At 38.1% G+C, this 27,989-nt stretch overlaps 2 protein-coding genes across 4 annotated transcripts; one reads left to right on the forward strand and one right to left on the reverse strand.

Moving 5' to 3' along the window:
- Positions 1-17,431, reverse strand: rcor2 (REST corepressor 2). Of its 3 annotated transcripts, none has more exons than XM_065248753.1 (13): positions 17,321-17,431; positions 14,582-14,704; positions 14,251-14,310; positions 13,875-13,955; positions 12,062-12,114; positions 11,778-11,939; positions 11,295-11,419; positions 11,125-11,191; positions 7,597-7,833; positions 4,989-5,066; positions 4,204-4,261; positions 1,499-1,716; positions 1-1,326 (listed from the first exon to the last, which is right to left on the reverse strand). In XM_065248753.1, the coding sequence occupies exons 2-13, from the start codon at positions 14,700-14,702 to the stop codon at positions 976-978; spliced, it is 1,611 nt and encodes a 536-aa protein (XP_065104825.1). In that variant the 5' UTR covers positions 14,703-14,704; positions 17,321-17,431; the 3' UTR covers positions 1-975. The 3 variants fall into 3 exon arrangements, with proteins under 3 accessions (XP_065104825.1, XP_065104826.1, XP_065104824.1); XM_065248754.1 differs by lacking the exon at positions 17,321-17,431 and adding an exon at positions 15,976-16,329 and having other exon boundaries at positions 14,251-14,307; XM_065248752.1 differs by lacking the exon at positions 17,321-17,431 and adding an exon at positions 15,976-16,329.
- Positions 17,432-19,179: 1,748 nt separating this feature from the next.
- Positions 19,180-27,350, forward strand: naa40 (N-alpha-acetyltransferase 40, NatD catalytic subunit). Its single transcript, XM_065248755.1, has 8 exons — positions 19,180-19,556; positions 20,748-20,843; positions 21,218-21,270; positions 21,393-21,488; positions 21,838-21,996; positions 22,768-22,851; positions 22,957-23,034; positions 26,287-27,350. Exons 1-8 carry the CDS (start codon positions 19,551-19,553, stop codon positions 26,429-26,431), a joined length of 717 nt encoding a protein of 238 aa, XP_065104827.1. The 5' UTR covers positions 19,180-19,550; the 3' UTR covers positions 26,432-27,350.
- The last annotated feature ends 639 nt before the right edge of the window (positions 27,351-27,989 follow it).

Below are 27,989 nucleotides of genomic sequence, written 5' to 3' on the forward strand. Positions count from 1 at the left end.
TAATTTTCTCTTTTTTTATTCTGAAAAATCTGAAAACAAACAAAAAATAGTCACAAGCAAATTCAGTTGACATGTAAACAGTTCTCACGTACGACATTTTGGAAGAAACGAGAATTCATCTTATCAGCGTGCTTTTTCAGCAATCATCTTTAGTGTTCGATGTCTTATGTTTGTGCCTTTTAAGAGCAAGGTGAACTCCAGAGTGTATTCCAGAGTTGCAACAAAAACGATCAAGTATTTTGCATTATTTAGTGCTTAGTCAATATTAACTAGTACTACATAAATTCACTACCTAACAATATCTTAAGGACCTAATTATACAAACAACAAAAACTGCTTCACCCAGTATAATGCTATGAACACAATTTCCCAGTTTCCTGATACTGGGTGCATTTCAGAACACTCTGTAGCGTCTTTATAGTCATACACACTAGATGATGTCCGGCTGTTGCCATAGAGATGACGATCGTGCCATTGCAATCCAGTGTATAAGGTTTTCTACCCCTCAATTTTGGTTAAAAATTATACTTTTCTACTTTTTTGCTGAGCTTTCTATAACTGATGGTGTTTCAATAGCTGTAGTTGCCATGGAAACAGTTGTGCTTGGGATTGGTTTCGAGGTATAACTGTAGTACCTGAGGACAGGCGAGTTTGTGGGGCAGTAGAGTTTCTTGGTTTTGGCAACACTGAGTTGTATTTTTTTCATAATATATGCATGTATGTGAAGGGCCTTCACTTCTTTTGTCCTGAAGAGAAGTGTGATTCCTTGGTAAGTACACCGTAACCTCCTGATCTGCGAGTCTAACTCACTAAAATAAGCATATTTTGGTGCATTTCCATATTTCAAACCCAGCACTGCTTCCTGTTAAATTCTATGTTTATTTTTGTCTCATGCCCTTTTACAACCATTTTGCAAATTTTCCAGTAAGACAAAAATTCTTAAATCATTGTAAAAGGGCAAGTACCACATGGCAATCAGTGTGACTGAGGGGATTCCACCTTCAGCCCAACCAGCGAGGGTGGCAGCTGTCCAGCAGAGGAGGAGTTCCTCGCTGCCCCCTGGTGGATTGATGATGCCACTGCAGGTCTGATAAGCGGTGGGGGTGGGTGATTGTGGGGCGTCCGGTTCTGTAGAGGTCGTGTTTGTAGCGGGGGAGGCTGGCGCAGCAGGCTGGGAGGCGCTGAGGGGGGAACAGGGCGCAGTAAGGGTGGAGGTTGAGTGAGGGGTGGGGAGGACTGCGCAGAGTTGGTGCTGCCAGTAACACTGGTGTCAGAGAAGGGCAGAGGACTGTTGGAGTGAGGGGGAGAGACACCGTCCATCCTCACCTAAAGTAACAATGAATAGACAAAGAAGGAATAGATGAACTGATTTTACAATAAATTTCTAGGACAAACATTTCTTCATTGTTCACTCTTTCACCAGACATAGGCACTACAATGTCCAACTCAATTATAGTGTACTTGATAATTTGAGATAATGTAGCGTTTCATTCCTCACCTCATCCTCTTCCACTCCTGCCGACCCATTCAGGTCCACGTCTGCAGTTCTCCCGCTGTTCCCCTGAACCACATCCTGTTCTGCCTGCCATTCACGAAGCACCTCGTCAAGATTAAAGCGTCTTCGGTAGCTCACGAAGAATGAGCTCACCTGTGCTACCGTCTTGTTGCCGATCACATCTGCTATGGCTGCAAAGTCTTTACCGTATTTCCTGACAGCTGTAAAGGACATGGAAGGAAAATAAAGACAAATGAACAAATGCTTAAAGTGTCAAACATGCCATCTGTTATACTTCAATAAACATAAATACTATAGACCAATTTCGTGTTTGCAAACAGAGATGACTTTTTTTTGTGGGCGGAGCCAAACTGGTTGCAGAAAGTGACTGCTCCGCAGTAGGGTTGTGAAGTGTTTTAGCATTAAACCGTGATTGTCGAAGTCTGATTCCCCTATGTTTCCCTTTAGTGCAATGTTTCTTATAGCATTTTAATCACGTTACGTTTATTTTTTAGATAGATAAAAAGTTTAAATGGCTTGGCTACTGATATGTATGTAATGTATATGTATTGTTCTTTTTTGCTAAATCAATTATTTTTACAGTCTGAATCGCTAAAGTACATACAGTATTGTTCAAAATAATAGCCTTACAATGTGACTAACCAGAATAATCAAGGTTTTTAGTATATTTTTTATTGCTACGTGGCAAACAAGTTACCAGTAGGTTCAGTAGATTCTCAGAAAACAAACAAGACCCAGCATTCATGATATGCACGCTCTTAAGGCTGTGCAATTGGGCAATTAGTTGAAAGGGGTGTGTTCAAAAAAATAGCAGTGTCTACCTTTGACTGTACAAACTCAAAACTATTTTGTACAAAAAAATTTTTTTCTGGGATTTAGCAATCCTGTGAATCACTAAACTAATATTTAGTTGTATGACCACAGTTTTTTAAAACTGCTTGACATCTGTGTGGCATGGAGTCAACCAACTTGTGGCACCTCTCAGCTGTTATTCCACTCCATGATTCTTTAACAATTCATTCACATTTCTTGGTTTTGCTTCAGAAACAGCATTTTTGATATCACCCCACAAGTTCTCAATTGGATTAAGGTCTGGAGATTGGGCTGGCCACTCCATAACATTAATTTTGTTAGTTTGGAACCAAGACTTTGCCCGTTTACTAGTGTGTTTTGGGTCATTGTCTTGTTGAAACAACCATTTCAAGGGCATGTCCTCTTCAGCATAGGGCAACATGACCTCTTCAAGTATTTTAACATATGCAAACTGATCCATGATCCCTGGTATGCGATAAATAGGCCCAACACCATAGTAGGAGAAACATGCCCATATCATGCTCCATGCTTCACTGTCTTCACTGTGTACTGTGGCTTGAATTCAGAGTTTGGGGGTCGTCTCACAAACTGCCTGTGGCCCTTGGACCCAAAAAGAACAATTTTACTCTCATCAGTCCACAAAATGTTCCTCCATTTCTCTTTAGGCCAGTGACTCTTTTGGCAAATTGTAACCTCTTCTGCACATGCCTTTTTTTAACAGAGGGACTTTGTGGGGGATTCTTGAAAATAGATTAGCTTCACACAGACGTCTTCTAACTGTCACAGTACTTACAGGTAACTCCAGACTGTCTTTGATCATCCTGGAGGTGATCATTGGCTGAGCCTTTGCCATTCTGGTTATTCTTCTATCCATTTTGATGGTTGTCTTCCGTTTTCTTCCACGTCTCTCTGGTTTTGCTCTCCATTTTAAGGCATTGGAGATCATTTTAGCTGAACAGCCTATCATTTTTTGCACCTCTTTATAGGTTTTCCCCTCTCCAATCATCTTTTTAATCAAAGTACGCTGTTCTTCTGAACAATGTCTTGAACGACCCATTTTCCTCAGCTTTCAAATGCATGTTCAACAAGTGTTGGCTTTATCCTTAAATAGGGGCCACCTGATTCACAAATGTTTCTTCACAAAATTGATTTCTCAGTGATTGAATGCCACACTGCTATTTTTTTGAACACACCCCTTTCAACTAATTCAACTACTTGCCCAATTGCACAGTCTTAAGAGCGTGCATATCATGAATGCTGGGTCTCATTTGTTTTCTGAGAATCTACTGAACCTACTGGTAACTTGTTTGCCACGTAGCAATAAAAAATATACTAAAAACCTTGATTATTCTGGTTAGTCACATTGTACTGCTATTATTTTGAACAAGACTGTATAAAAGCAATACTATCATGTATTATATATAATAGCGTTTATTAAATATTTCATAATTTTCCTGTTTTCTATTATTTCTTCCTTATATTTATCTTACGTGTTTGTTCTAAAACTATTATAAATTATTATGTTTAAACATACATTAAAAAGGCCTGTTTATATATTAATAACACTTTATATCATGTGTGTGTTTGTGTGCTATATTTATATATTTATTAAGTATGTAAACATAATAATTTTAGAACAAACAGGAAGAAAACATAAGCTAAGATATAAGGAAATAAAAAGAAATAATGAAAACGAAAAAATTATGAAATATTTAAAAACGTTGTGATATTATTGCTTTTTCAGTATAAAAAAACTTGATAGCCTTTGGGTTACAAGCCTGACTCTCTATTACCATTAGGCCACAATTGGCCACTATACAAAATAATACATTTATACAGTGATGATCAGAGATGATGATGATGATGTAGCTCACCCTGAACAGCCAAGAGCTGCTCCTCTGTCGTCCAGCGTGAGTTCATTTTTTGGTTGGGCTGAAAAGCAAAGCAAAATTGACATAAATTAGCCTTTCCCTGAGTACACAGAGAGGCTGTTTACACCTGATGATAAAATGCGTTCTGGTCACCACTTAGTCTCCAACTCTTAACTATTTGCCCACCATTGATGAGTTATCTCGTCAATCTGCAATATTGCTGTTATCTTCCGCAACTTGTAAAACCTGGAAGTATCGCCCTAGGGCAAACAGCTGTATGTCCATGTACGTTTTGAGGATCGCTCTGAATCTGATCTCTATCAAAAGTCCTTTACAAAAATGGAATTATCTCAGCTTTTAACTCAAAATGTGATGATTTTGAAGAGACCTACCATATTTGATAGGTGATAAAAAGGGAACTAATGAAGGTAGATGATGAAACTTTTTTTTTGAAAGCAGAGGGTCTGTTCTTTATTGTATATAAATATTGTATATCTTTAAAGAAGAGCATTTTCTGGGAGGCATTAAACCTTTGTAAAAATCATGAAAAATGCTGTCGGGGAAAGAGTTAATACCACGTATAAACAGCCCTATACAGATTTCTTAAAACTTGCACTTTAAAGTGTTTGGAATTCACAGCTTTACCTGTGACCCTACAAAAAACACTCAACACCTTGTATTGTTACTTGCTCTGGGAAACCTTTGTGCTACAATTAGTGCAGTTACACAATGTTAAGATCTCAGTGAAGTGTCATGTGTGTGCCTGAGAAGTGCATGTGAGGAAATACCTCTGTGGCTCTCACTCCATCAATTCCTTCACCTATGTTGTGCTTGAGAACGCTGTTGCTTTGCTTGATACTTTGGACCTGATTAAAAGTAAAGTCATAAAAGAAAGATTAAGATTGATACGTTACGTGTGCCTGTTTGACACAGTTCTAGCATTAAACCTCAAGAAACTAATTCCACAACGGGTAACAGGGTTGCAAATAAAGCTGCTATTTAGCGGTTTATTTATGTTCGTTTGTAAATACTGATAAAGAACTGTTTAGTACTGCATTGTCTATTATTAAATTGTTCATTAAAATTAAACATTAACTAGGGGTGGGACAGTTGTCATGACCACCGCACCACCGTGGTGGTGCATTGCCACCGCAGTGGTGAAGTGCCACCGGCGGTTGTGTGACGTCACATATCAGGTGAATGATTAAACAAAATAATAAGTAAAAATTGCAGTTTTTTGTACACGTGAAATAATAATAACAAAAGTTGTACAGTAATTTATAGCCTAAGATACAAATTTATAACATTGTTTTATGTCAATCTCCACTACATTACCATGTATGGCGTTTCCACTAAACTGGTGGATTTTAGCATAACTCAGCACGTTGGAGTTTAGCCATGTCACTGTGTTGTGCGTCTGCGTTTGTTTCTTTTGGTCTCCAGTGACAGTGAAATAGATACACATCATGTTTGTTGGACCCCACCACCGCAACACCGGCGGTTGTTGTTGATGGTTCCAACGCGGTGGTAAAAATTTGTCACCGTCACAGCCCTAACATTAACAAGACCTCCTGCTCAGGCACGTGCACACATAGACATCAAAGGGGGCTTGAGCACCTGCCCTTTTTATTCCTGGAGAAAAAGTGCCCTTTTTTTCTGGGGTGCTTTAAAAAAAAAAAAATATGATCTTTATTCATATAACAACTGATGTCTGTCTGTTTCTTGTGTTTTTTACTTGTTGCTTATTTAATTTAACATGAATTTATTCAGAAATCATTTAAATGAGATTTAAACTCTTATATAAAGAAAAATAGCGCTTGTGGCACACAAACGGTTAACAGATGAGTCCCGCCTCCAAAATTCAAATCGCTAATATGATTGGCTTTACCTCTCCTTAGTCCCGCCTCTCTAACTTACTTCGCTTTATGATTGGTCTGTCTACACTCGTGCTGCATCATTCGCGCTTCAAGCGCCAAAGCTCAGCCTGCCCTGCGAGACGCGATCATGTGCATGATTATGCAGGCAGGCAGCTACCGGTAAGTGTGTGAGGAAAAAAGCATTCTTATATTAACAGTTTTATGCACAAAATATGGGACACGTTGTTACACATAACGATTCAGGGACATTGTTTTCCATGGCAATCCCATATTAACCTGAAGAATTGCAAACTTGTAACAGTGTAGTGTATGTAGTTTAAATAGACTGCTCATAAAATAATAAAGCACAAACAATAATATAATTGCTAACTACAGTAGTAAGCTTTTTTGTTTGCGTTTTTTGTAATGGCTGTTAAATAAGTATAATGTGTTATACTGGAGTGCTGGAGTAGATTGGGAAGAAATCTAATGGTTCAGTATTTTACTTGCCCAGTCTGAATTTTCACTGACATCACAAAAAAGTAAAATAAAAAATACAAATAAAATAGGCCTAATCTATATTTGTTGTTTCTGACATGTGTAACCCTAATAAATATGAAACCTAAGATTAAAGGTGCCATAGGATGTGTTGTCATAATATGTTAAATTGTTCTTTGACAATTACATAGAAGGTATGTGGCTTTATTAAGTGCAAAAATTATCCAGAAACGTTTTTACATGTCTATTTACAACCCTAGAATTTGTCATTTTAATGAAATGGTCTATTTTTGCCCTATTTGAAAGGGTCATGAATAATAATGTTGAGCTCTGCTCTGAGGCTCATGCCAGAAGCTCACATAAGTAAACAGACCTTATATTTTGAGCCCTTATCAGACAAAAATACATTTTGAGTAACAACTAATCAGCTAAACGCTAGCATATGATATAGCATTTATTGGCATGAAGCGCTAACTCAGCAGTCACAACTTTGTTTTTAGCATTTTAACAAATTTGTAATTAATGTGTAATTTAATGTTTTCAAAACATGCACATTGTGTAATGGCTTCCTTTGCTGCTCTATAAACCTAGACTACTAAGGAGACCATGGTGTCTGTGTGAACAACTGATTATTTTGTAGACATCTTTTGAAAATTAAACAATTGCGTGAGTTTGAGGAAGATAAAATTAATTAACTTTTTTAATATTTTTTTAAAAAGGAAGTCAGAATTGCGTTAATATATATATACTTTTTTACATAATTATGAGAAGTGCCCTTTATTTCACTTGAGCCCCTGCCCCTCAAAATGTCTGTGCACGTCCCTGCTCCTGCTCTTATTTTATGGTTCATTACAAACTTCAAATGCATAAAAAAAACTTTACAACTGCATTTTAAAAATGTTGTCTTAATTGTGTTTTAGTAATCTGGATAGTGGAAAAACAGCACGTTTACATTTGACTCTCCATGATTTATACCAAAAGCACTGTGATTTATTCATTGGATTATGTTTTACACAACTGACTCTATGCCATATGTGGTCACCTGTCTCTTAAGTGACACCAGCTGTGTATCCAGGTGTCTGACAGTAACTGCTCCTGAATCAGTGGAGGCCGAGAGGGCGACAATGTCCTCCTGGCCCAGGTGCATGCCTTTAGGAGGCCTCCGGCGAGCCCGTAGTGGGTGGTGTCGGTACTGTGCACCCTGGTTTTCTTTCCGTGTTGGACCAGACTTGCTTGAGCCCTTATCGCTCCCTCCATTTCCAGAGTGCTGCTTTCCAGCCTGAAAAACAATACATATGAACTGTAAAATAAACAAATTATTAAAAGAGGAATGTAAATTTACTTGCTTTCATGTGGCTCTAAACGTTTTCTGTAGCTCAGATAAAGTAAAATTTGGAAGAAACTCGACATAACTTACTGCCATACAATGACAGTTCATAGTGACCACCACTCCAAAAAGGACTTTTTACATAATATGAAGTCTTAAAGGGGACATTTCACAAGACTTTTTTAAGATGTCAAATAAATATTTGTGGTCCCCAGAGTACATATGTCAAGTTTTAGCTCAAAATACCATATAGATCATTTATTATGGCATGTTAAAATTGATACTTTGTAGGTGTGAGCAAAAATGTGCCATTTTTGGGTGTGTCCATTAAAATGCAAATGAGCTGATCTCTGCACTAAATGGCAGTGCCGTGGTTGGATAGTGCAGATTAAGGGGGCATATTATCCCCTTCTGACATCACAAAGGGAGCCAAATTACAATGACCTACTTTTTCACATGCTTGCAGAGAAAGGTTTACCAAAACTAAGTTACTGGGTTGATCTTTTTCACATTTTCTATGTTGATAGAAACACTGGGGACCCAATTATTATATTATTTGAACATATTGTGTCCCCCAAAAGACATAAGGGTAAGTAAAGAGTGACATCATTTTACACCCTTAATATCAGAATAATTCAGCCCTTACCATCACTTTGGTGATATTTGTTATGAACAGTTATTGATGATAGGAATATATCCTGTAATAGGCCTTAGACCATGGGTCTTCAACCGGGGGTCCGCGGCCCCCAGGGGGTCCGTGACGGAACTGCGGGGGGTCCGCCAAATAATGATGTTCAACAACAAGCTATTTTTTGCTTAAAACGTAAAATATATGTTCAAAACGTTACATGTCCCCTTTAAGTTGTGCACGTGCGTGGCCGCATAGGTTTGAAGGCGCGCGTTCAGTTTAGCCAGCGGACCAAAATAAAATATCTAAAGATTATAAATGTCCGCTCAGGAAGCAGCAGTAGCGACAGATAAATCATCATAAAACAGGTAAATCTTATGTGTGTCTTTCTTTCAGAATGTCATTTTAGAATCAGTGCGACATGTTGTCTCATCTATATTTCTGAACTTGGACGTACGGCTGTTTCACCCGGTTCAGATTTAAAGCGCTAATTCAACAGGCAAATGACACCACACCGCGTCTGCATTTTAAACTGTGACAAAACTATCGCTCGCAATTAAAAATTACTGAAACGCGCGCCGTGATGGTGCTTTGTGCAAGATTCATAGTCATGTTGAAATCCGCCTCTCAAACAGTTTCCCCAAAGAGATGCGCTCGGACTCGTTGCATGTTGTTCTCCTGAGTCCAGTGTTTCCCCTAGGTTTTCATCTTTGGGGGGGGGATTGGTTGGGTATGTATATACAGGGGTTAAATTGTGATTTGTTATGTGGGAGCTCTGTGGGGAGGGGTACTTCGAGGGGTAACATGTTTAATCCTGATGACAGCAAAGCCACTGGTGTGTTTCAACGACATTCTGGACTTCTGATAGGATTTGATAAGTTTCAGCTTTAAATCTGTGTCAGAGGTTGACCCAAAATATTTTAAAAAGAGCGTCTTAAATGATGCAAGTCTATGAGTTTGACACCCTATATCCATTTGTTGCACATGTCATTATGCACAATTGATCAAACGTTGAAGGAAGTTAAAAGAATCAAGCTCCTTGAATAATTCTAGGCATAAGATGCTACCCCAAAAGACTAAATTAACAAGAAAAGGTACAACACACAGTACTGTATCAACAACATGTCTTAGAAATTAGCCATAGAGATTCCCTATGCTGGTCAGCAGCTAGTAAAACAATCACTATATGTTTGATTTGTGTAATCAAAATACATTATTTTACTAAACTATACAATGAGTTATATCCAGTGTTATCCAGTTAACATACTGTAATTAGATGAATGACATACATACTTTAGTCTTCTATTAAGTTCTCTCAACGTGGGCACCATTCTTACCTCTCTCACACAAACACAAAGTCAAAAGATCCTGCGTGCTCGTTCTTGAAGCTGCTCTGAGTTTTTTCGCTTGAGCTGCATATTTTCAACTTGCGCGAAGACGTGTTTAAAGGGAAAAGCGCGTGTTTTCGCGGCAATTGTGCCGCCCGATTCGCGTCATTCGCAAATTCAGAAATATGACAGCATACAATGTTACTGTTACACAGAGTTACTACAAAACACGTGCGTGGGGCGGGCATGTATAGCATGAGAGAGAGGGAGATAATGCGCGCGTGTGTGTGGGAAAGTCATGATAAACTCGAGCAGTCGTCTTCTCTGTCAGTAACATCCGTGACTGTTGATGTTTACGCAGAAAAATAAAGTATACGGAGGCAGACTTTCAAAACACCGTCACCAGTTATGGGAGAGAGAGGCGCGTGCTGCACAGAGAGAGAGCATGCGCAGTAAATTAAGCCCAACAGTAAAATATAAATGTGCGCACTCAATTGGATAATTGTAAGTAAACGCGCAAACACTGACAGAATCATGCCATCGTGGAAATAAGATAAATAACATATTACTTGAGGGCTGTTTAGTTTGTTTAATAAAATAACAAATTGTTCTCTGGCACTTCATAGAAAATCAAATCAAATTTACTTGACCTTCAAGGGGGGCGGGTGGAGCCGTAAGGAGGGCGCGGCGCCCCCCTTATATAATGGTAGGGGAAACACTGGAGTCTGATATGAAGCTATACAGAAAATAAACCTGCGTTACTCAAACTCGTGACAAATATGATACACGAGAAAGGCAACAAACCTCAAAGTTATAAAGTAGCACAACCTCTGTCCCCACCAGAATAGACAGTCTTTGTGCCATTCACCATGATCAGTCATCTTTATAAACTGAAAGCCCTTGTCCAATTCACAGTAAAATGAAAATATATTACATTGCAAATACCTTAAAATAATATTATTATATTATTATTATATTAAAAAAAACTAAATCTACTTTAACAAAACAATTATGCATTTTAATATAGTATGGCTGTGTGACAATATGGTTTGTTTCTATTTATAAAACAGTTCCAGTCCTTGATTCTGATTGGTCATCAGTTGTACTTTACTCCACTTTGCGTTGTGCCCAATACAAAAAGCCAGCCTCTCGTACCTTACTGCTTACTTAAATATCTCTGTTTTACACATTTAGTATTAGGGGGTCCCTGCTCCATGACTCTCTAATCTAAGGGGTCCCCGACCCAAAAAACGTTGAAGACCCCTGCCTTAGACGGTAAAGGCTCACCTCTTTTCTGGCATTAATTTCAAAGTCACTGTCGCTGCCTGGCTCCCGTTCCTCCATCTCATCATTACTGGCAAGTACAAAAATAAACACTTAATAACTGTGTATGTCTGAAAGCTGTACCTTTATATTCATAATTGTTTTCCCTGTATTTTTCTCTCCACTCGTCTCACCTCTCATCCTTTTCTCTTTTGCTGAGGAGCTTGCGTGCTTGGCGGTCCATGACGCTTGTTCGGGTTCTGGTTTTCTTCCAGGAATAGTAGTATTTCACCAGACTTGAGATCAGCTTGTCAGGCAGCTGCGAAATAAATATTACAAACGGTTAACGTAATCGATACACAATGTAATTTTAGGCTTTATCATTTAAGCTTTTAGTTCAAGCTCGATTCCTCTACCATATCTAACGTTGTGATAGTTATAGTGTAATGGGTGACTGTGATTAGAGTCGGTCACAGAGCTCACAGGAACCCTCAGGTCAATACAAATCAATAGTTCAAAAAGGCGAGACCTGGCTATGAGTCAAGGATGTGTGAATCTATACTGGGCTCCATCTACAGACGCCTGCTCTCCTGTAGCAGTAGGCAGATGTAAGAGCAGCAGATGACTCTTATATAAACCATCTTGCCTCCATCCCTCCCGCTCTCTCTCCCTCTCACCATCTGTTGGATGCGGTGGAAGCTCTTGCCGTGAAAACTGAAAGCCTGTTCGAAGAGAACTTTGTCTTCCACTGTCCACTCATCAGGAAAGGGAGTAAAGTTGGCGAGGTCAGCCAGTGACTTCTCGACATCATGCTTGTGCCACAGGAGCATGCCAAGAGCCTGTTGGGATAAGACCAGAACATCTTATCAAGGGCTTTCGTAATACTGCATGCTTTTATCTGAATGATGTGGTTTAAAATTAAAAGTCTAACATTGATATAATGTGGATTGGCAGCCTATACCTGTTCCATGTTGTACCCATGCTTCTCTTTGGCCATCACGATGTACTCATCCACTGAGAGATTACAAAATAAAGTTAAATCAAACCTTCTAAAAAATATATACAAACATTAAAATAATTACAAACCTTTTTGACGTAAATATGCCATTATGAGCTATTTACATTGGTGTATGGTTTGCTAGGATTGGGCAATATTTGACAGAGATACAACTACTTAAAAATATGGAATGCAAGTAAATAAAAATGCATAAAAGAAAAATTTATAATTTTGACGCAAACAGTGTGTTTTTGGCTATTGCTACAAATATACCCGTGCTATTTGAGACTGGTTTTGTTTTACATTTCTAACAAATATAATTGGTTACGCTTTAGCTGCGTGCACACATTTAAATACAATCTTGGCAAGAGGACGTGTCCAACTACGCGACTAACCTAGAAAAGGTCAACTTTATGCAAATGATGAGCGACCTTCGGGAGTGAAGTCCTACCAGTGGAGTTAAAGCAGTGGAGCTCACGTCATCCGTCTCTCTTTTTATTTACTGAGGCTGCGTCCAAAACCTCATACTGTGACAGTAGGTAATGAATTTGACGTTTGTTAAAAAGTTGGTTCTAAATAGTATGAATGAATTCGGATGTACAACATCCACCATGTTTATACATCACATGACATACGTCGCCATGACAGCAAGTTAATCGTTAACTGGAATGACATTAAAGGGGACATATCATGAAAATCTGATTTTTCCATGTTTAAGTGCTATAATTGGGTCCCCAGTGCTTCTATCAACCTAGAAAATAAACAACCCAGTAACTTTGTTTTGGTAAACCATTCTTTGCAAGCATGTGAGAAAAATAGGTCATTGAAATTTTGCTCCCCTTGTGATGTCAGAAGGGGATAATACCGCCTCTTAATCTGCACTATCCAACCACAGCACTGCCATTTAGTGCAGCGATGAGCTCATTTGCACCCAAAAACAACACATTTTTGCTCACACCTACAAAGTGGCAATTTTAACATGCTTTAATAAATTATCTGTATGATATTTTGAGCTAAAACTTCACATATGTACTCTGGGGACACCAAATAATTATTTTGCATTTTAAAAAAGTCTTGTGAAATGCAAAAAAAAAAAAACACAAGGGACAGCTGTTTAATAGATGTATTTGCATTTGAATAGAGCCACTTTCCTTTTTTTTTTTTTTTATAAAACAAAAACCCCTCTGTCTTCTTTTCGTTGGGGGCTCACGGGATAGCAAATGTCCATCGAATGAACACTTCGCGATCTTGTCAAAAGTAGTGGGTCATCAGGATTTTTTTCGCCAACTGTTTTTTGAATACTATGAATTTGGACATAGTACTCACCTCGCCTACTGCTTTTTGCCTACTATATAATATAGAAGTAGGAGGTTTCGGACACAGCCTGACAGTATGATTACTCATTTTTTTCATAATTGTTACTAGGACAACTAGAATTAGGAACGCCTCCTAACAACCTTATTGAAAGAGACGGGTAACACACAGCGACTGTGTTGCTGGCGGTGTGCACCCAGCATTAGAGTAATACTGGATGAATAAACCTGAAGAGAAACATTTTCAATTCAAATGTATTTGTACTATTGACAATAAATCTTGTTTCATAGCAGCTTTACAACGAATACTGCCTTACAAACCCCAGTGAGTAAGATAAAGAGGACTGTAATAAGGAATACACACTAAAAAGCCATTATGGGTATTATTATTATTATGACTAAGTGTATTTCGTTCACTCATCAGCAGTTTTAAACATTTCTGTGTGTGAATAATGGTTTCTTACGCATGGCATCAGACACTATGGTGTTGGGTGACCAAACCAGCATGCTCCTCTGGTCCTTCTCACTGTAACGAGTTGCAGAGTCTGCCAACACATCCAAGAAAAATGTCTGTCACGTAGCTGCCTCTTTCACGCCTGTAATCCTCTTGAGTGACATACAATCCTGCATGGTCATGTTTTATCTTTACACCTTTTTGCTGTTCTTCTAACTAGTATGTTCTATATGATTTATGTTTATAAACGTTAGCTGCTTTTGTGCACAAACACCTACAGTATCCTTCATCCCTTTAACTTAGACTTCTCTTTACCATGCTGTAAAAATGGTAACAGCTGCATCGGGTGTATATTTTAATGAAGAGGATCTTATTTTCCATTTTACCTGGGTTGAATTCTGGGATCTGTGCCTGGTAGTCCCCACCAACGCGAATCATACTGTCTGCTAAAAAAAATGAAAGAAGGATAGTCAAAGAGAGAAAGAAAAAAAACACAAGCCAAGGGCAGAGGAGGAAAAGTGAGAGAAGGAGAACAGGGGAGGCCAGCTCGACCACGGACTAGTGGGGGTCTGCTCATAGAGACATTGATTTATAGAAATATTCGACATTTTTAAGGAAGCATTTCGGGAATGAATCTCTTCGCTGCCATACAAGTAAACGAAGGTGCAGATGGTGCTTTCGGGTTGCTGAGATGGTGTGTGGATGTGTCAGACGTACCATGTGTGTGTTCCTCATCACTGCTCTCGTCGTCAGAGTGTTGGCTGTTGCCATTTGTGACTGTTTTGGCCCTGCTTCGGGACAGAACACCAGAACCGGATCGCTCCATCACCGATGGCATGGCTGGAAGAAAAAAAAAGAATACATTTGCTTTTGTTTTTAATGGCAAAACACAAATGCGCAGCTTTGAAGCAAATTCAATTTAATGCATAACCATAACGCACACAACGGCCTCATGAAAGGGAACTTGATTTTTTATTCATAAGACACATTTTTACTAACACTATTACACTAAACAGATAAGAAACAGGAGAACGTGTTAGAACTAGTACTTGACTGTTACAATAACAGTATTTCAAAAGCCTTTAAAATGTATGCAAATTAACCCAAATTCGTTTTTTGGCTTTAATCAGCATAGATTTGCAATAAAATTATCTGTAAAGAAACCATATGCTCTTGGTCACACTGTGTGTTTAGTAGGCTGGTGATGGAGTCCATTATGCTGTATTCATTTAGTCTTACTAAGGAAACAACTTCTAAAGCGCGGGACATCAATATTACAGTACGGTTGTAATAAACGTTTTAAAGCAGTAACAAAATGTTTGTATTTTTTAACGTCTTGTGGTTTAGATTTTTTAACTTTAATACACTCCATTGCTTTACTAAACTTACAAACAGTTCCAGAAAATATATCGTGTTTTAGAAAGCGGAGACTTATTACAGAATGTGAAAAAAAAATGTGATAGCTAACCAGAACTGAACCGCTCGTTTACCTTCGCAGCTTGAAACTTTTAAAAATGTGCCCTTAAACATACAAAAACTAGCAAAAAGTAAAACCGATCTTGTTAAGTGAACACAAAGACTTGGAGCAAGATGCATTTAAAAGAAAACTACCAGTGAAATCCATAATATAATCAATTTTACAATATATATTATTTTGTATTACGTATCATAAACATGTAAACTACAGTTAGTTGAATGGTTTATAGGTAAAATAATTCGGTGCGTGTCATAAAATGACCCCATCACGACCATTGACTGGGGTTGTGACGTCACGTTCAGGGTCTCATTGATTGAAGTTGCCGTCCGGTATATTGCGAATTAAAACATGCTCTTCAGGTGCTTCAAAAGACTTCATTTGTGGCAGTTAGAGGTACTTCGCTAAACAAACTGTCCCCATCGAGTCTTAATGATGCTTCAATTGGAAAACAGTTATCGATTGCCCCCTTAAACTCATCTGAGAGGTCGCATCACTCCGTCCACCGTCCAATCAACCGTTCCTTGTTCATTTAAACATATCTGAAAGTAAACGCGCACGGATTCTGTGTGCTCTACGATGATAAATCGTCAAACTTGGAAAGTACAGAAAAATTAAAAATCTTATTTACCCTCACCTTACTTTTGGTACAGTCGCTCACTCAAGTCTGAGTCCTTTTGTGTGGAGCCACGCTTATGTCCCTATTCCAGTTGTTGGCTAGCTGTCGCTGAACATTTGCCTTACAACGGTAGTTACAAGTCCGAGTAGCAGTTCATTGCCTGGCTTGCTTTCTCTCCTATTCAAATGTACAAAGCGACACAGAAGTGCTCTAAAACATCAACTCCAGCCACGTATGTTAGTATTGCTTCAAATACATATAAACCTGAATGGATATTCACACGTTTCTCATTCTCTCCAGTTCACAGCATCGGTCGCATACGGATTCAATCCGTGTGTATGTGCCGGGGAGACCTGAGAACCTCACAACTGAGAAAACCTTCCGCTCTGTTCGCCTCTCCCCAACAAACTTCCATGTCAATTATATAGTCCGTTATACTAGCGTCGGATTATAAACAAGAGATTCAGTCGACATGGGGTCTGTTTCATTGTAAGATCATCTTGCATTCATAATTGCGATGTGCGGCATAAATTGATATGTTACTAAAATTCCATAATAATATCGGTTATTCGTGGCTTCTGTGTGCTTAGGTTTAACGTTGAAAGATATATTTAAATCCATTATGAGTATAGCTCTGATAACGCTATCAGTATTTATATCAACAATGTTCTTCGTGCTTTACCTGCGGTGCACCCATATTAAAAATCATACGGAACTACTTCTTGCTGTGTGCGCGGATGGATTCGTCAGCTGTGCAATACAGTGCTGAGGCTGTCCAGACCTTTTACAGGAGATTGAAAAAAATGCTAGAACTTGCTCATATTTGTCATATTAATGAGCATTTCATTAAAGAATCACATATTGAGCTTCAATTATGTCTCATTTTCCATATTTAGTTAAATAGGGGTGAATGAGCCTTAAAGAAATCAATATCATATACACAGTGTAGGCCATAGTTGTTGGTCTACATTGATTAAACACAACCTAGAGGTATTATAGGTAACAACAAACTTAATATCTGGACACAACTCTTATACTGAAATACATATTGAAATAAACAGACTGAAAACTGCATTCAGTTTGATCTCAAACACCTCTTGACACAGCAGGCCCAAATGATGGACAGATCCTTTCTGGCACATCCTCCTTAAACATTAATATCCTGTTTTTTGACTCTTTTTACTTGCAAACAAGAACAGAGGCAGACATACCAGCACTTGTGGCACAAGACCCCTCCCAGCCATCCTCTCTCTCTCTCTCTATCTCTGCTTTTCTCCCTCTCCTACCATATCTTCCCTCCCCTCCATTGTGCCATCTTCTCAGTTACCTTCAAAAGCACCATCTCCATTTGTGTCCAACTCACCTTAGTTGTCCTTTTATGATAATCTTTCCTTGTTTTTTCTCCTCCTTCTCTGTTTCTCCTCTTCCTCTCTGTTAGACTTCCTCCATCCTCCTCATCACCTCTGAGTTCCTCTTTCCTCCCCTCCCCCTCTCTATATTCCTCCTCTTCTTGCACCCCCCCCCCAACGCGGGCGTGCACGCGCGCACATACACTAGGCAGAGAAAGAGGGAGAGTCTATTCTGTGCTCTCAACCACAGGCCTGTAAAGTGTCTCTACCAAAATTTCCAACACACAACAACCAAGCGTCAGATGTGCACTCTGGGCAGTAACAGGAAAGCACATCCTATTGTTATCTTACATTACTATATTACTGTGCTCTTGTTAATACTGGTTTCATGATCTTTTTGCAGAAACGTGTATGTTTATGTATATACCACTGCTAAGACTAAAGACCTGAGTTTGGTGTAAGTTGTGGTGCAACGGAAGCAGCGATTTTAACAGCAGTAAACTCTGTGACCCCCTCCCTTATTTCCCCTCCTGAAAATGCCATCTCTTCCCCGTCGCGAGACAGATTACCCGAAAACAAAAGACTAGAGGAGGGGCTTTGTGACGGGCCATCTGCGAGAGGGGCGGGGCCAGGAATATAGAGCATCCACAGTATTCATCAACATATAAGAACCCCTAAGTTATGGATGTTACCTAATTTTATTAGTCAAAACATTGGCCATTAAATAAGGAATATTGCTAGAGTTAAACTGCTCCCATTTATGTGTGTGGTTAAACATTTACATTTTAATCGTTTTACAATGAATAACAATTAGCTTTCAAATGTACACGGCAATGCAATCCAAAAATCATTCGATCATTGTCTATCTATAGTTATGATACACAGTAGCCGGTCATACAAAGTAACAACTTTAATTGTTGCCCCGTTGTCAACTACTGCTGCCACGTGGACAAAATAGGTACTGCGGTGTTTGTTGTCTTTGCCATTACCAATAGGCCTGTATGTATCTTTTCATGAAATTGCACGACATTTCATAAATCTGTTTAACTGAGATAAGCTCAAATGAAAGTCTGTCACCTCTCAATATCACCAATGTTTTACATTTATTCCCTTTATTCCAAATGTATAGTGCATTCAAGTTATACATTTTAAATCAGCATGTGAACCCACAAGCTGTGTACTTTTTCATTGTAAAACTTTCAATTTCAATTACATTTATCAAACTTTAAATTGTGGGTAGCACTGCTAATATTGAGTATCCCTTATGATATAACAACTTTTTTTTTCATAATTCCGAGACATTTTGCATTAAATTTCATGCAAAATCAATAAATGTTAATAGATAACTCAGACAGATAAAATGTTTGTGTATTCAGCTGTATACATAATACATGAATTTGAAATCACAAATTTAATCAGTATTTGTTTTTTCTTTAAGAGTAAGTAAAGGGTTAATTGCTGAACATGATCACAGTTTTGGTCTTCATCCACTGGTTTCATATCTATTTTGTCAACAAAGCAAACTGTCCTTCTCAAGGATTTACAACATATTTGGCATTGCTATTGATAAACATAATGTTGAATTTCTGAATGTGATAGAAAATAAAAGCAACTATTATATTAATATATAATAATACAGTGAATCTGATAGAAATAAACTATTTTACTGTAAGTACAGCTGCGACATCAATGTTGGCAGTGGCCTTTGTAATATCGTAACAATTTTTCGTGATCTTAGGTTTCAATCATCATCCTGCTTTTATTATCTTGTAATTGGTATTTAAATCAATTAATCCTCATAGTTTCAGGTCATGAAAAACATATTTACGCGAGGAAGCATGTGGCGAGAGCTTGACCCTTAACCCCAAACCCTATGTCGTCATTTCCCCAAGACTCAGCGGCTGCAGCTAATGCCCAATGCTGCTGCTGAGAGGGAAAGAAAGAGTGAAGAGAGGGAGGGAGGAAAGGAGAAGAAGATAAAGAAAGGAAGAGTAGAGCGCGGAATTCACGTCCCCGCTTCTTGGCGCGAACCTGGCAGGAAAAATTTAAAGAGATCGAACGTAGCTAGATGCTTATTTTCTAGATAGCAGACCTTGAGTTGTTGTCTTATTGCAGACTAGCTCGGTCGTTAGCATTTTTAACATTCTTTACCTCAAGCCCCATCTCATCTGTGATCTCTTAACTTCTTTAAAGCATTTAAGGGTACAGTAGTCGCGTCAAGGTGCTCGTATAAAAATCATCACAATGGGGGTGAGTTTGTCCATGTTGTGTCTTGTTAGCTTTGCTCTTACTTTGGTTTTGATAAATGCGTGCAACAATTTGAACAAAGACTGATGGAAGCAAATCATGATCCCCGGAAAGTGTGTGTGGTGTGTGATCGAGCTCATGAATAGCGAGGGGGTGGTAGTGAGAATGTTTAAAGATGTCCAGGTATTGGGACATTGTTGTAGTGACTATCCGAATGCACGCGTGTTTCCTTTAACGTCGAGCCCTCGTTTCTGGATCATTTTAGGTAGAACGTCGACTGCGACATAACACTGATCTATTTAACACGACAAACTGTTGCTTTTTTGTTAAACCTTAAAAAAAACGCAATTATAAACATGTCGATACATCAAAGCCAAATAAGGATATGAAGAACGATAAGTGTAGATGATCAGGGTCTTCATACAGATATTTCATCAGCGGACATGATGCCAGCCAGACGCCGCGAGACTAAACCCCTCGCGCCAGCCCCATATTAATATACTACAACAATGCTAAATCGGGTTTGAATTATACATTGATGGCTGGTTTAAGTAAAAGGAAAGTGAACTTTAACGATATAGAGCACTTCATTGTGAATCACGTAGAAAAGTATATTTAAACACGCGCATCTCCACGTGCTTAACGTCTACTCGGCACCTGTTTCCTGCTTTTTTGCCAGTATACCTGGATCTTTCTTTTTGTTCCCTTAAATAAATGCAAAATCTTCCTCTATTGCGTATAAATGATATACAGCACATTTCTTCAGAGACCCACGTTTTAAACTAAAAAAAAAATACAGAAATATATTTACCTTATTGTCACTACAACGACCAATTCCTGCCATTGGGGACAACTGATAACATGTGTTAAAGTAAAATAAATTACATTTTCTTGCATGTTTTGTAATACAGGTGCTTATTTTATTTCTCCAATTTTGTTTGATAATTTGTATTAGCCTTTACATTGATGTCCAAATGAGACCAGTCAGATTTGCTTTACATCATTTCCCCAGATATTTTGTCATGGATTTGCACCTCGCATGCATATTATATCAGCCAGCCTGTTTTTTTTAGATACCCCACCACCCTATTCCAGAGTAGGATTTTTAAAGTTGGAGTACGAATGACTTGGGCATGGTTTTGTTCAGTTTATGTCTGAGGATGATGTTTGACCTGCTTCAATATTATCGTTTAGAGAAAGTCAAACAGAGCAAAGGAGAAAAAGCAGAGAAGGCTTGAAGAAAGGGCAGCTATGGATGCAGTGTGTGCCAAGGTTGATGCAGCCAATAAGGTATGCATATATGCAATAATGCATTCTGAGAATGATCAAAATTACAGTTTGTGTGCATTGTTAAAGGAAAACACCACCGTTTTTCAATATTTTACTATGTTCTTACCTCAACTTAGACAAATTAATACATACCTATCTTTTTTCAATGCGCGCACTTGATCTGTGCACAGCGCATCGTGAATGTGTTAGCATTTAGCCTAGCCCCATTCATTCCTTAGGATCCGAACAGGGATGAATTTAGAAGCCACCAAACACTTCCATGTTTTCCCTTATTTAAAGTTAAACCTAGTAAAATATTTAAAAAGGGTGGTGTTTTCCTTTTTAAGGTGTTCTTATAATAGAGAATAATTAATAGTGTTATGGTTTGGTTTCAGCTTGAAGATCCCCTCTCTGCCCTTCCAGTGTTCAAAAAATATGACAGAAATGGGTATGCAGTCCTTTTGTCTGTCTTTTCGACTAGCTTCTTTATGATTTAGCAGCAAACTAGTAAAATTAGTTCACTGAGTTTATGCCTTACTAATATTGTGAATTTGTGTAAATGTGTTACAGGCTAAACCTGGAGATTGAATGTAAACGGGTAGCTGCGTTAAATCCAGACACGGTGGAGTGGGCCTTTGAGTTGACTAAAGCCAACATGCAGACGCTGTAGGTATTGAGCAAGTCCACATGTGGGAAAATCCAACATCCCACAATGTTAATGCTTTAGTAGCTTGTGCTTTAATTGCCCCATATTTATACCATCAGACTAGCTTTTAAATTGACTATTTTTAGCTTTTCATGTCCCATTGATATCATTTAGACTGTACTGAAGTTGGTAAAATGTTTACAAGTGAAATTTCAAGTCTGTGTTTTATAGCTGCTCCACTTTTGTAGTCCTTTCATAATTTAGGGTGTTGTTTAATTAGAAGTATCTTTATTCATGTAAGAGAAATGTGGTGTTTACTTTTGAGAAATGTTTTATAGTGTTTTTTGTTACGTTGTTGTGTTCTGCCAGATATGAACAGAGTGAGTGGGGGTGGAAGGAGAGGGAGAAAAAGGATGAGATGAAGGATGAGAGGGCGTGGTATCTCCTGGCCCGGGATGCTGACTCCACACCTCTAGCATTTTCCCACTTTCGATTTGACGTAGAGTGTGGAGACGAGGTTTTGTATTGGTAATGTTTCTTTATTTGTTATACAGGCACGCAGGGCAGCTCTGTTACTTAGACCAGTGGTCACAAACCCTGTACCTGGATATCTACCCTCCTGCATCCTTTAGTTTCAACACACCTGCCTTAAATTTTTTTAGGTAGCCATGAAAAGCTTGATTAGCAGGTTTGTGTGCGTTTCATTGGTATCGGAGCTGAACTATGCAGGTTAGTAGATCGTCTGGAACAGGGTTGGTGACCACTTACTTGGGCAATATCAGTTTGGGGTTAATAAATATTCATTTTTATACGTATTGTAACTTTAATGTCAAGAATCTATATTTAAATTACAATTACATTATTCTTGACTGTTCCTGAGAAGCTAAAACTTATTGTAAATACAGGTGTTTGCACCCAGTACCTATTCAGTTAAGGTCCAAACACATAGCTTTGTGTTTGTAAATGTGCACAACTGCAATGTTCAGTCCAAATTTAGTTGTAATAAGCAAGTAAATGATTGCTATAATTTAGTTTTTAATATCTATGCACTAATCAAATAGGATTGGAATATTGCATAATGACAGTAATGTTATATAATGTTATCTTGCCAAGGGCCTGCTGATTCATGTCCTACTATTCCTATCTGCCTATCTATGAGTTTTTCTCCTATTGTGTGTGTGTGTAGGGGTGCCTCATCTTTGCTTTGTGTAACTTCAGCGATTGTCTGAATCATATTAGACATATGAAAGCAGAGATGACAGTATGTACCTGACTGATACGAGTAATTTTTCTCTTCAGTTATGAAGTTCAGTTAGAGAGTAAAGTCAGACGGAAAGGCCTTGGGAAGTTTCTCATCCAGATACTTCAGCTTATCGCAAACAGGTACCACATCCAGCACGGCACTTCTCAAAGTGGCTTAATTTTTGTCAGTGCGATACTTTTGCTATAAATCTTGCATCAACGTTTGTGGCTTCGTATCTTTTTCAGCACACAAATGAAGAAGGTCATGTTGACGGTATTTAAACACAATCATGGGGCTTATCAGTTCTTCCGGGAGGCTTTACAGTAAGTCACAAGCTTCTGGACTAATATGCTTTCAAAATATTATCATTATGATATTACTATTTCAAATGTCAATTTTAGGGCTGTCAATCTATTAAAATATTGAATCTAGACTAATCGCATGATTGTCATGAGTTAACTTGTGATTAATTGCACATTTTTATCTAGTCTCCACTGTAAAATTTACACCTGTTGCACCAGCTTGGCGTAGGTCACGTCTGAGACTAAATCTAGCGTCTAGTCAAGGGTAGGTGTAAGTATAAAGCCTTGATTTGTTTCTATGGCAAAAATAGAAATAATTAAATTTGACGAGACATTGGCGCGTCTAATGCGCATGATACACGAGCAGTGTGCTTTCATGCATGGCAGAATGAGAGACCGCAGCACTACATCCTTATATATCATAAAATACCTAAATATGTACAAAGACACAGTAAAGTATTAACAGCTTTCAGTTAATTTCGTTTTAATCCAGAACTGTTAGAACTAATCTGCAAATAATTACCTTTTGTGCAAACTGTAAAGGCTTTAGTTTAGTTATAGGTGTGGTGATGGAACAGTGGTTTAAGACACACGCCTTTGGTGTGAGAGACCTGGGTTCGAATCCACTGTGACACACCATTGTGTCCCTGAGCAAGACACTTAACCCCTAGTTGCTCCAGAGGCGTGCGACCTCTGACATATATAGCAATTGTAAGTCGCTTTGAATAAAAGCGTCAGCTAAATGAATAAGTAAGTTAAAGGGATAGTTCACCCAAACATGATTCTGTCATCATTTACTCACCCTCATGTTGTTACAACCCGCATACATTTCTTTGTTCTGATGACAACGAAGGATGATATTTTGAGAAATGTTTGTAACAAACCCTTTGTGGACCCCATTTACTTCCATAGTAGGAATAAAGAAAACTATGGAAGAAACATTTCTCAAAATAATCATCAGAACAAAGAAATACAGGTTAGTAACAACATGAGGGGGAGTAAATAATGACAGAATTTTCTTTTTTGGGTGAACTATCTCTTTAAAGAGCAGGTTGTGTTTGATGGGTCTGTCTCTATATTGTCATGGCGGCAGAGAGTGTAAGGTCATAACCATAGTAATACGTATGGTATGTATCTCAACATCACTGTGGTTAAACGAATACCCAGGGAAGAGCATCATTTTTGCTGAGCGTAGCTGCGCCTGGTCATAGTTTCAGATGTACAACCGGCATAACATGGCTAAGCCCGATGTAGGACTTAAACCCAACTTTGTTACGTCTGGCTGGTGCAACCAGGCCCAGAGTTTTTTCCCCAACAGTTAAAGGTCCCGTTTTTCCTGTGTTTTTGAAGCTACGATTGCGTTTAAGGTGTGCAACATGTGGTCATGTTTCTTGTGTGAAAAAACGATGTATTTTTGACACAATTTACTTCTCTCTATATCGCTGTTTTCAGTGTCCTAAAAACAGGTTGATGTCTTCCTTGTTCTATGAAGTCCCTCCTTCAGAAATGCGTAACAAGTTCTGATTGTGTAGTTTGTTTAGTGTGTTGTGATATGACAGCAGCTTAGCTTAGCACAGCCATTTGAGCTTAGTTGGTGACTGACATATTCCTGTGGGTGAAGTTTTGTCAAACACTCTTGCTTTGATGTCATTCAACCAAAAACTAGAGGGTTCAAACTGGCCGTTCGCTGTAGGCTTTGAAGGGGAAATTCTATTTAAGAAAATATATCGCTTGGCATTTGAGCTTTATCATTTTACAGGTATTATTTATGCTCTAACAGCAACATTACACACCAACTAAAGTTTGCTCAGGAAAATGGGACCTTTAATCAAACGTTTGCTTAAAGGGATAATTCGGCCAAAAATGATATTAAACCCATGATTTACTCACCCCCACGCTGTCAGAGATGCATATGTCCATCGTTTTTTCAGATAAACACATTTTCAGATATTTTAGAAAATGTTTTAGATCTTTCAGTTAATCAAATGTAAAGTTATGGGGTCCACGACCTTGAAGTCCAAAAAATGTGCATCCATCCTTCACAAAATAAATCCAAATGGCTCCAGGATGATAAACAAAGGTCTTCTGAGGGTAATCCGCGCGGTGTTGTTGTATAAATATCCATATTTAAAACTTTATAAACGAAAATAACTACCTTTCGGTAGCGCTGCCATCTTAGACTCCTCTGTATTCAGGAGAGAGTATTAGCGTAGTGTACTCACTTTTCTTAGTGACGTATGACAAATCTGGAGGGCGGGGGCACAGAGCAGTAGCAGAGAAACCTCCGTAAGCTGCGTAAAACTCTCATCCTGAATTCGGACGCGACTAAGATGGCGGCATTACCGGATGCGAGTTATTTTCGTTTATAACATTTTAAATGTGGATATTTCTACAACGAAACTGGGCAGATTGCCCTCAGAAGACCCCGTTTATCATTGTGGAGCCGTTTGGATTTATTTTGTGAAGGATGAATGCACATTTTTTGGACTTGAAGGTCGTGGACCCCGTAACTTCACATTTGATTAACTGAAATATCTAAAACAAGTGAAAATGTCATCGTCTGATAAATGTTGGACATACGCATCTCGGACGGCTTCGGGGTGAGTAAATCATGGGTTTAATATCATTTTTGGCCGAACTATCCCTTTAAGACAAAAAATTATATCAACATGAATTCTTGTCAAAACTGATTTTATTAGTCTATGTATGCATAAATCAGGGTCACAGACCTATGTGCATGTTTCAGATGTGCTAGGAAGTTCATTTTTGAGTCTTGTCACTCTTAATAACTCTCTTAATATCAATCAGGTCCAGAACTTTATCTCTCTTAATAACTATTTTAACATCAAGCAAGTCTTGCACTTTATTCTCTAAATCCTGCATGTTTTAAAACCAAAACTAAAATGTCAGATGTGCAAGTAGATGGACACGCATCTTTGTATTAGTTAAGGATTTAGGACCGTACACGTTTTAGAAAACATACAAATAAAAATAATTTTGGATGTTTCATGAATATTTACTGTCTAAGGATGCGTCTCAATTTATCCAACGATGGGCTAGGCCAAGGTTCAAACAGAAATTGCATGTTGCGTTAATTAGTGTTTTTAAAATGATTTAAATTTTAATTTTGACAGCCCTAGTATATTTATATGATAAACTGGATGGATTATAATGGCAACAAATGCTGAACAAACTACCAAACTGTGTACTTGTATCCCTATAATATATCTTAAAGCATGAATAGTACTTAAATGTCCATCTGCATTCTTTCAGGTTCGAGATTGACGAAACTTCACCCAGCATGTCTGGTTGCTGCGGAGATGACTGCTCTTATGAGATTCTGAGCCGAAGAACAAAATATGGCGAGGGTTCGGGGCACGCGCACGGTGGCGGGCACTGTGGAGGCTGCTGTCATTAAAATGAAGCAAGCCTACTAGTATTTTCTCTGAGCTTCCTCATCCTCATTCCCTACCCACTTAGAAAGCTCTTATAACAGTCTGTCCTGATCATTACCACCGATTTAAGGCCCCTTTACGCTTGCTCCTGGTTTTAACCTAAACTCATTTACCATATCACATAGATACAGTATTCCATTCTCAGTTTCATTGAGGTTTAAATGGCCACTGTGAACCAAATGTGACTTCTCTCACCTCAGGTATCAGCATGGTGAGGCGCAGTTGTATGTCTGAGTTGTACATTCTGTTGACATCCCCCCCCCAAAAAATTGTGTTTTTCCCCATACAGACTGTTGGTTTCAGCTATTTTATTACCATAGTAAGTGAATGCAAGTGTTGGTCACAGTGGTTATTAAAGCCATGGAACTCTATACCACTTTTCAGGGTAAATGTATTTTAACAAAAGCTCAAGTTTGCTAAAATATCTTCTCACTTTAAGAATTAGAAAACAATGATTGGTACTGTTTATAATTCGTAATCACTGAACTGACACAGTCTGTCTCAGGTCATTCAACTTAAGCTTTTAATACGGCTATATTAGGGAATTGGTGGATGAGGGTTATGTTGTTTGTTTGCTAAGAGTTGGCAACTTAGTTATGGTGGACCTTTAGTGTAGAATTATTCTTTCATTTTACTGTTTTTTAATGTATCATTTTATCATGTTACTGTATATTTCCATTTTCTTCACTGTATATATATATTCTGTTTTCCATGTACATTTTATTTGCCTTCACAAATCATTGGAAGAATGATATACAGACTTTAAAAGTGACGAGAGTTGAGCGTTCCTGTCTTGTGCTCTTATTGAATTGAAACGAAAGATTATTACAGCTTTGTCATGTGTTTGATTTGTATGCAACAAATAAAGGAATCTTGTTTGAATTGCTGATTTTTGGGTGATGTTTAAAACCCCTTAACGGGTTGGCCTAAATTATAAAACGTTAATATTTTAAAACTAAAATAATCTTGACAAACTATATATTTTTGGAAAAATCTAAAAGTGTAGTTTTCATATTTCACTCATGTTTTGCAAAACGAATGATATAGGAATAGTTATTTAAAAAATACACATCATGGACCCATACAGGTGTCATAGTTATGACACTACTATACTATTCTAAAAAAAAAATGGAAAAAAAATCTTAAACTTTTATATCATTGAAAAGCTCTGAGTGAAGTTTTCATATTTTAAAGCCATTTGGTGATAGAAATAATGTAGTGGCAGTCATTTTAAGTGTAAATGTCACTAACCCCGTAGAAATGCATATTAATATCTATTCATGACTAATATCCTATTATAAATCTTTAATGATCATGACAAACTAGATATCATTGGGAAGCTCTAAGAAAGTAGTTTTCATATTTTAAAATCTTTTCTACACTAATAATAATGTAGTGACCGCAATGTATCTATTTGTGACAGGAGTATGCAATAAACCAATGACACGCAGTGCACGTTGTTTGTAAATCTAATAGTGTCACAGAAAATGTCAGATTTTAACTTGAAATTAATCTTATCAT

This window comes from Paramisgurnus dabryanus, chromosome 2 (assembly GCF_030506205.2).
Source record: "Paramisgurnus dabryanus chromosome 2, PD_genome_1.1, whole genome shotgun sequence".
Lineage (NCBI taxonomy): Eukaryota > Metazoa > Chordata > Actinopteri > Cypriniformes > Cobitidae > Paramisgurnus > Paramisgurnus dabryanus.

What these genes read in the sequence shown, in the direction of transcription:
- rcor2 (XM_065248753.1), bottom strand. Translation starts at nt 14,702, where the DNA reads ATGCCATCGGTGATGGAGCGATCCGGTTCTGGTGTTCTGTCCCGAAGC. An exon ending in AAAAGAGAAAAGGATGAGAG is followed by an intron (nt 11,192 to 11,294) that starts GTGAGACGAGTG and finishes TGTACTTGCCAG; the next exon opens with TAATGATGAGATGGAGGAAC. An exon ending in ATGGAGTGAGAGCCACAGAG is followed by an intron (nt 4,262 to 4,988) that starts GTATTTCCTCAC and finishes TTTGCTTTTCAG; the next exon opens with CCCAACCAAAAAATGAACTC.
- naa40 (XM_065248755.1), top strand. An exon ending in CTTCAGCTTATCGCAAACAG is followed by an intron (nt 22,852 to 22,956) that starts GTACCACATCCA and finishes TATCTTTTTCAG; the next exon opens with CACACAAATGAAGAAGGTCA. An exon ending in TTCTTCCGGGAGGCTTTACA is followed by an intron (nt 23,035 to 26,286) that starts GTAAGTCACAAG and finishes GCATTCTTTCAG; the next exon opens with GTTCGAGATTGACGAAACTT.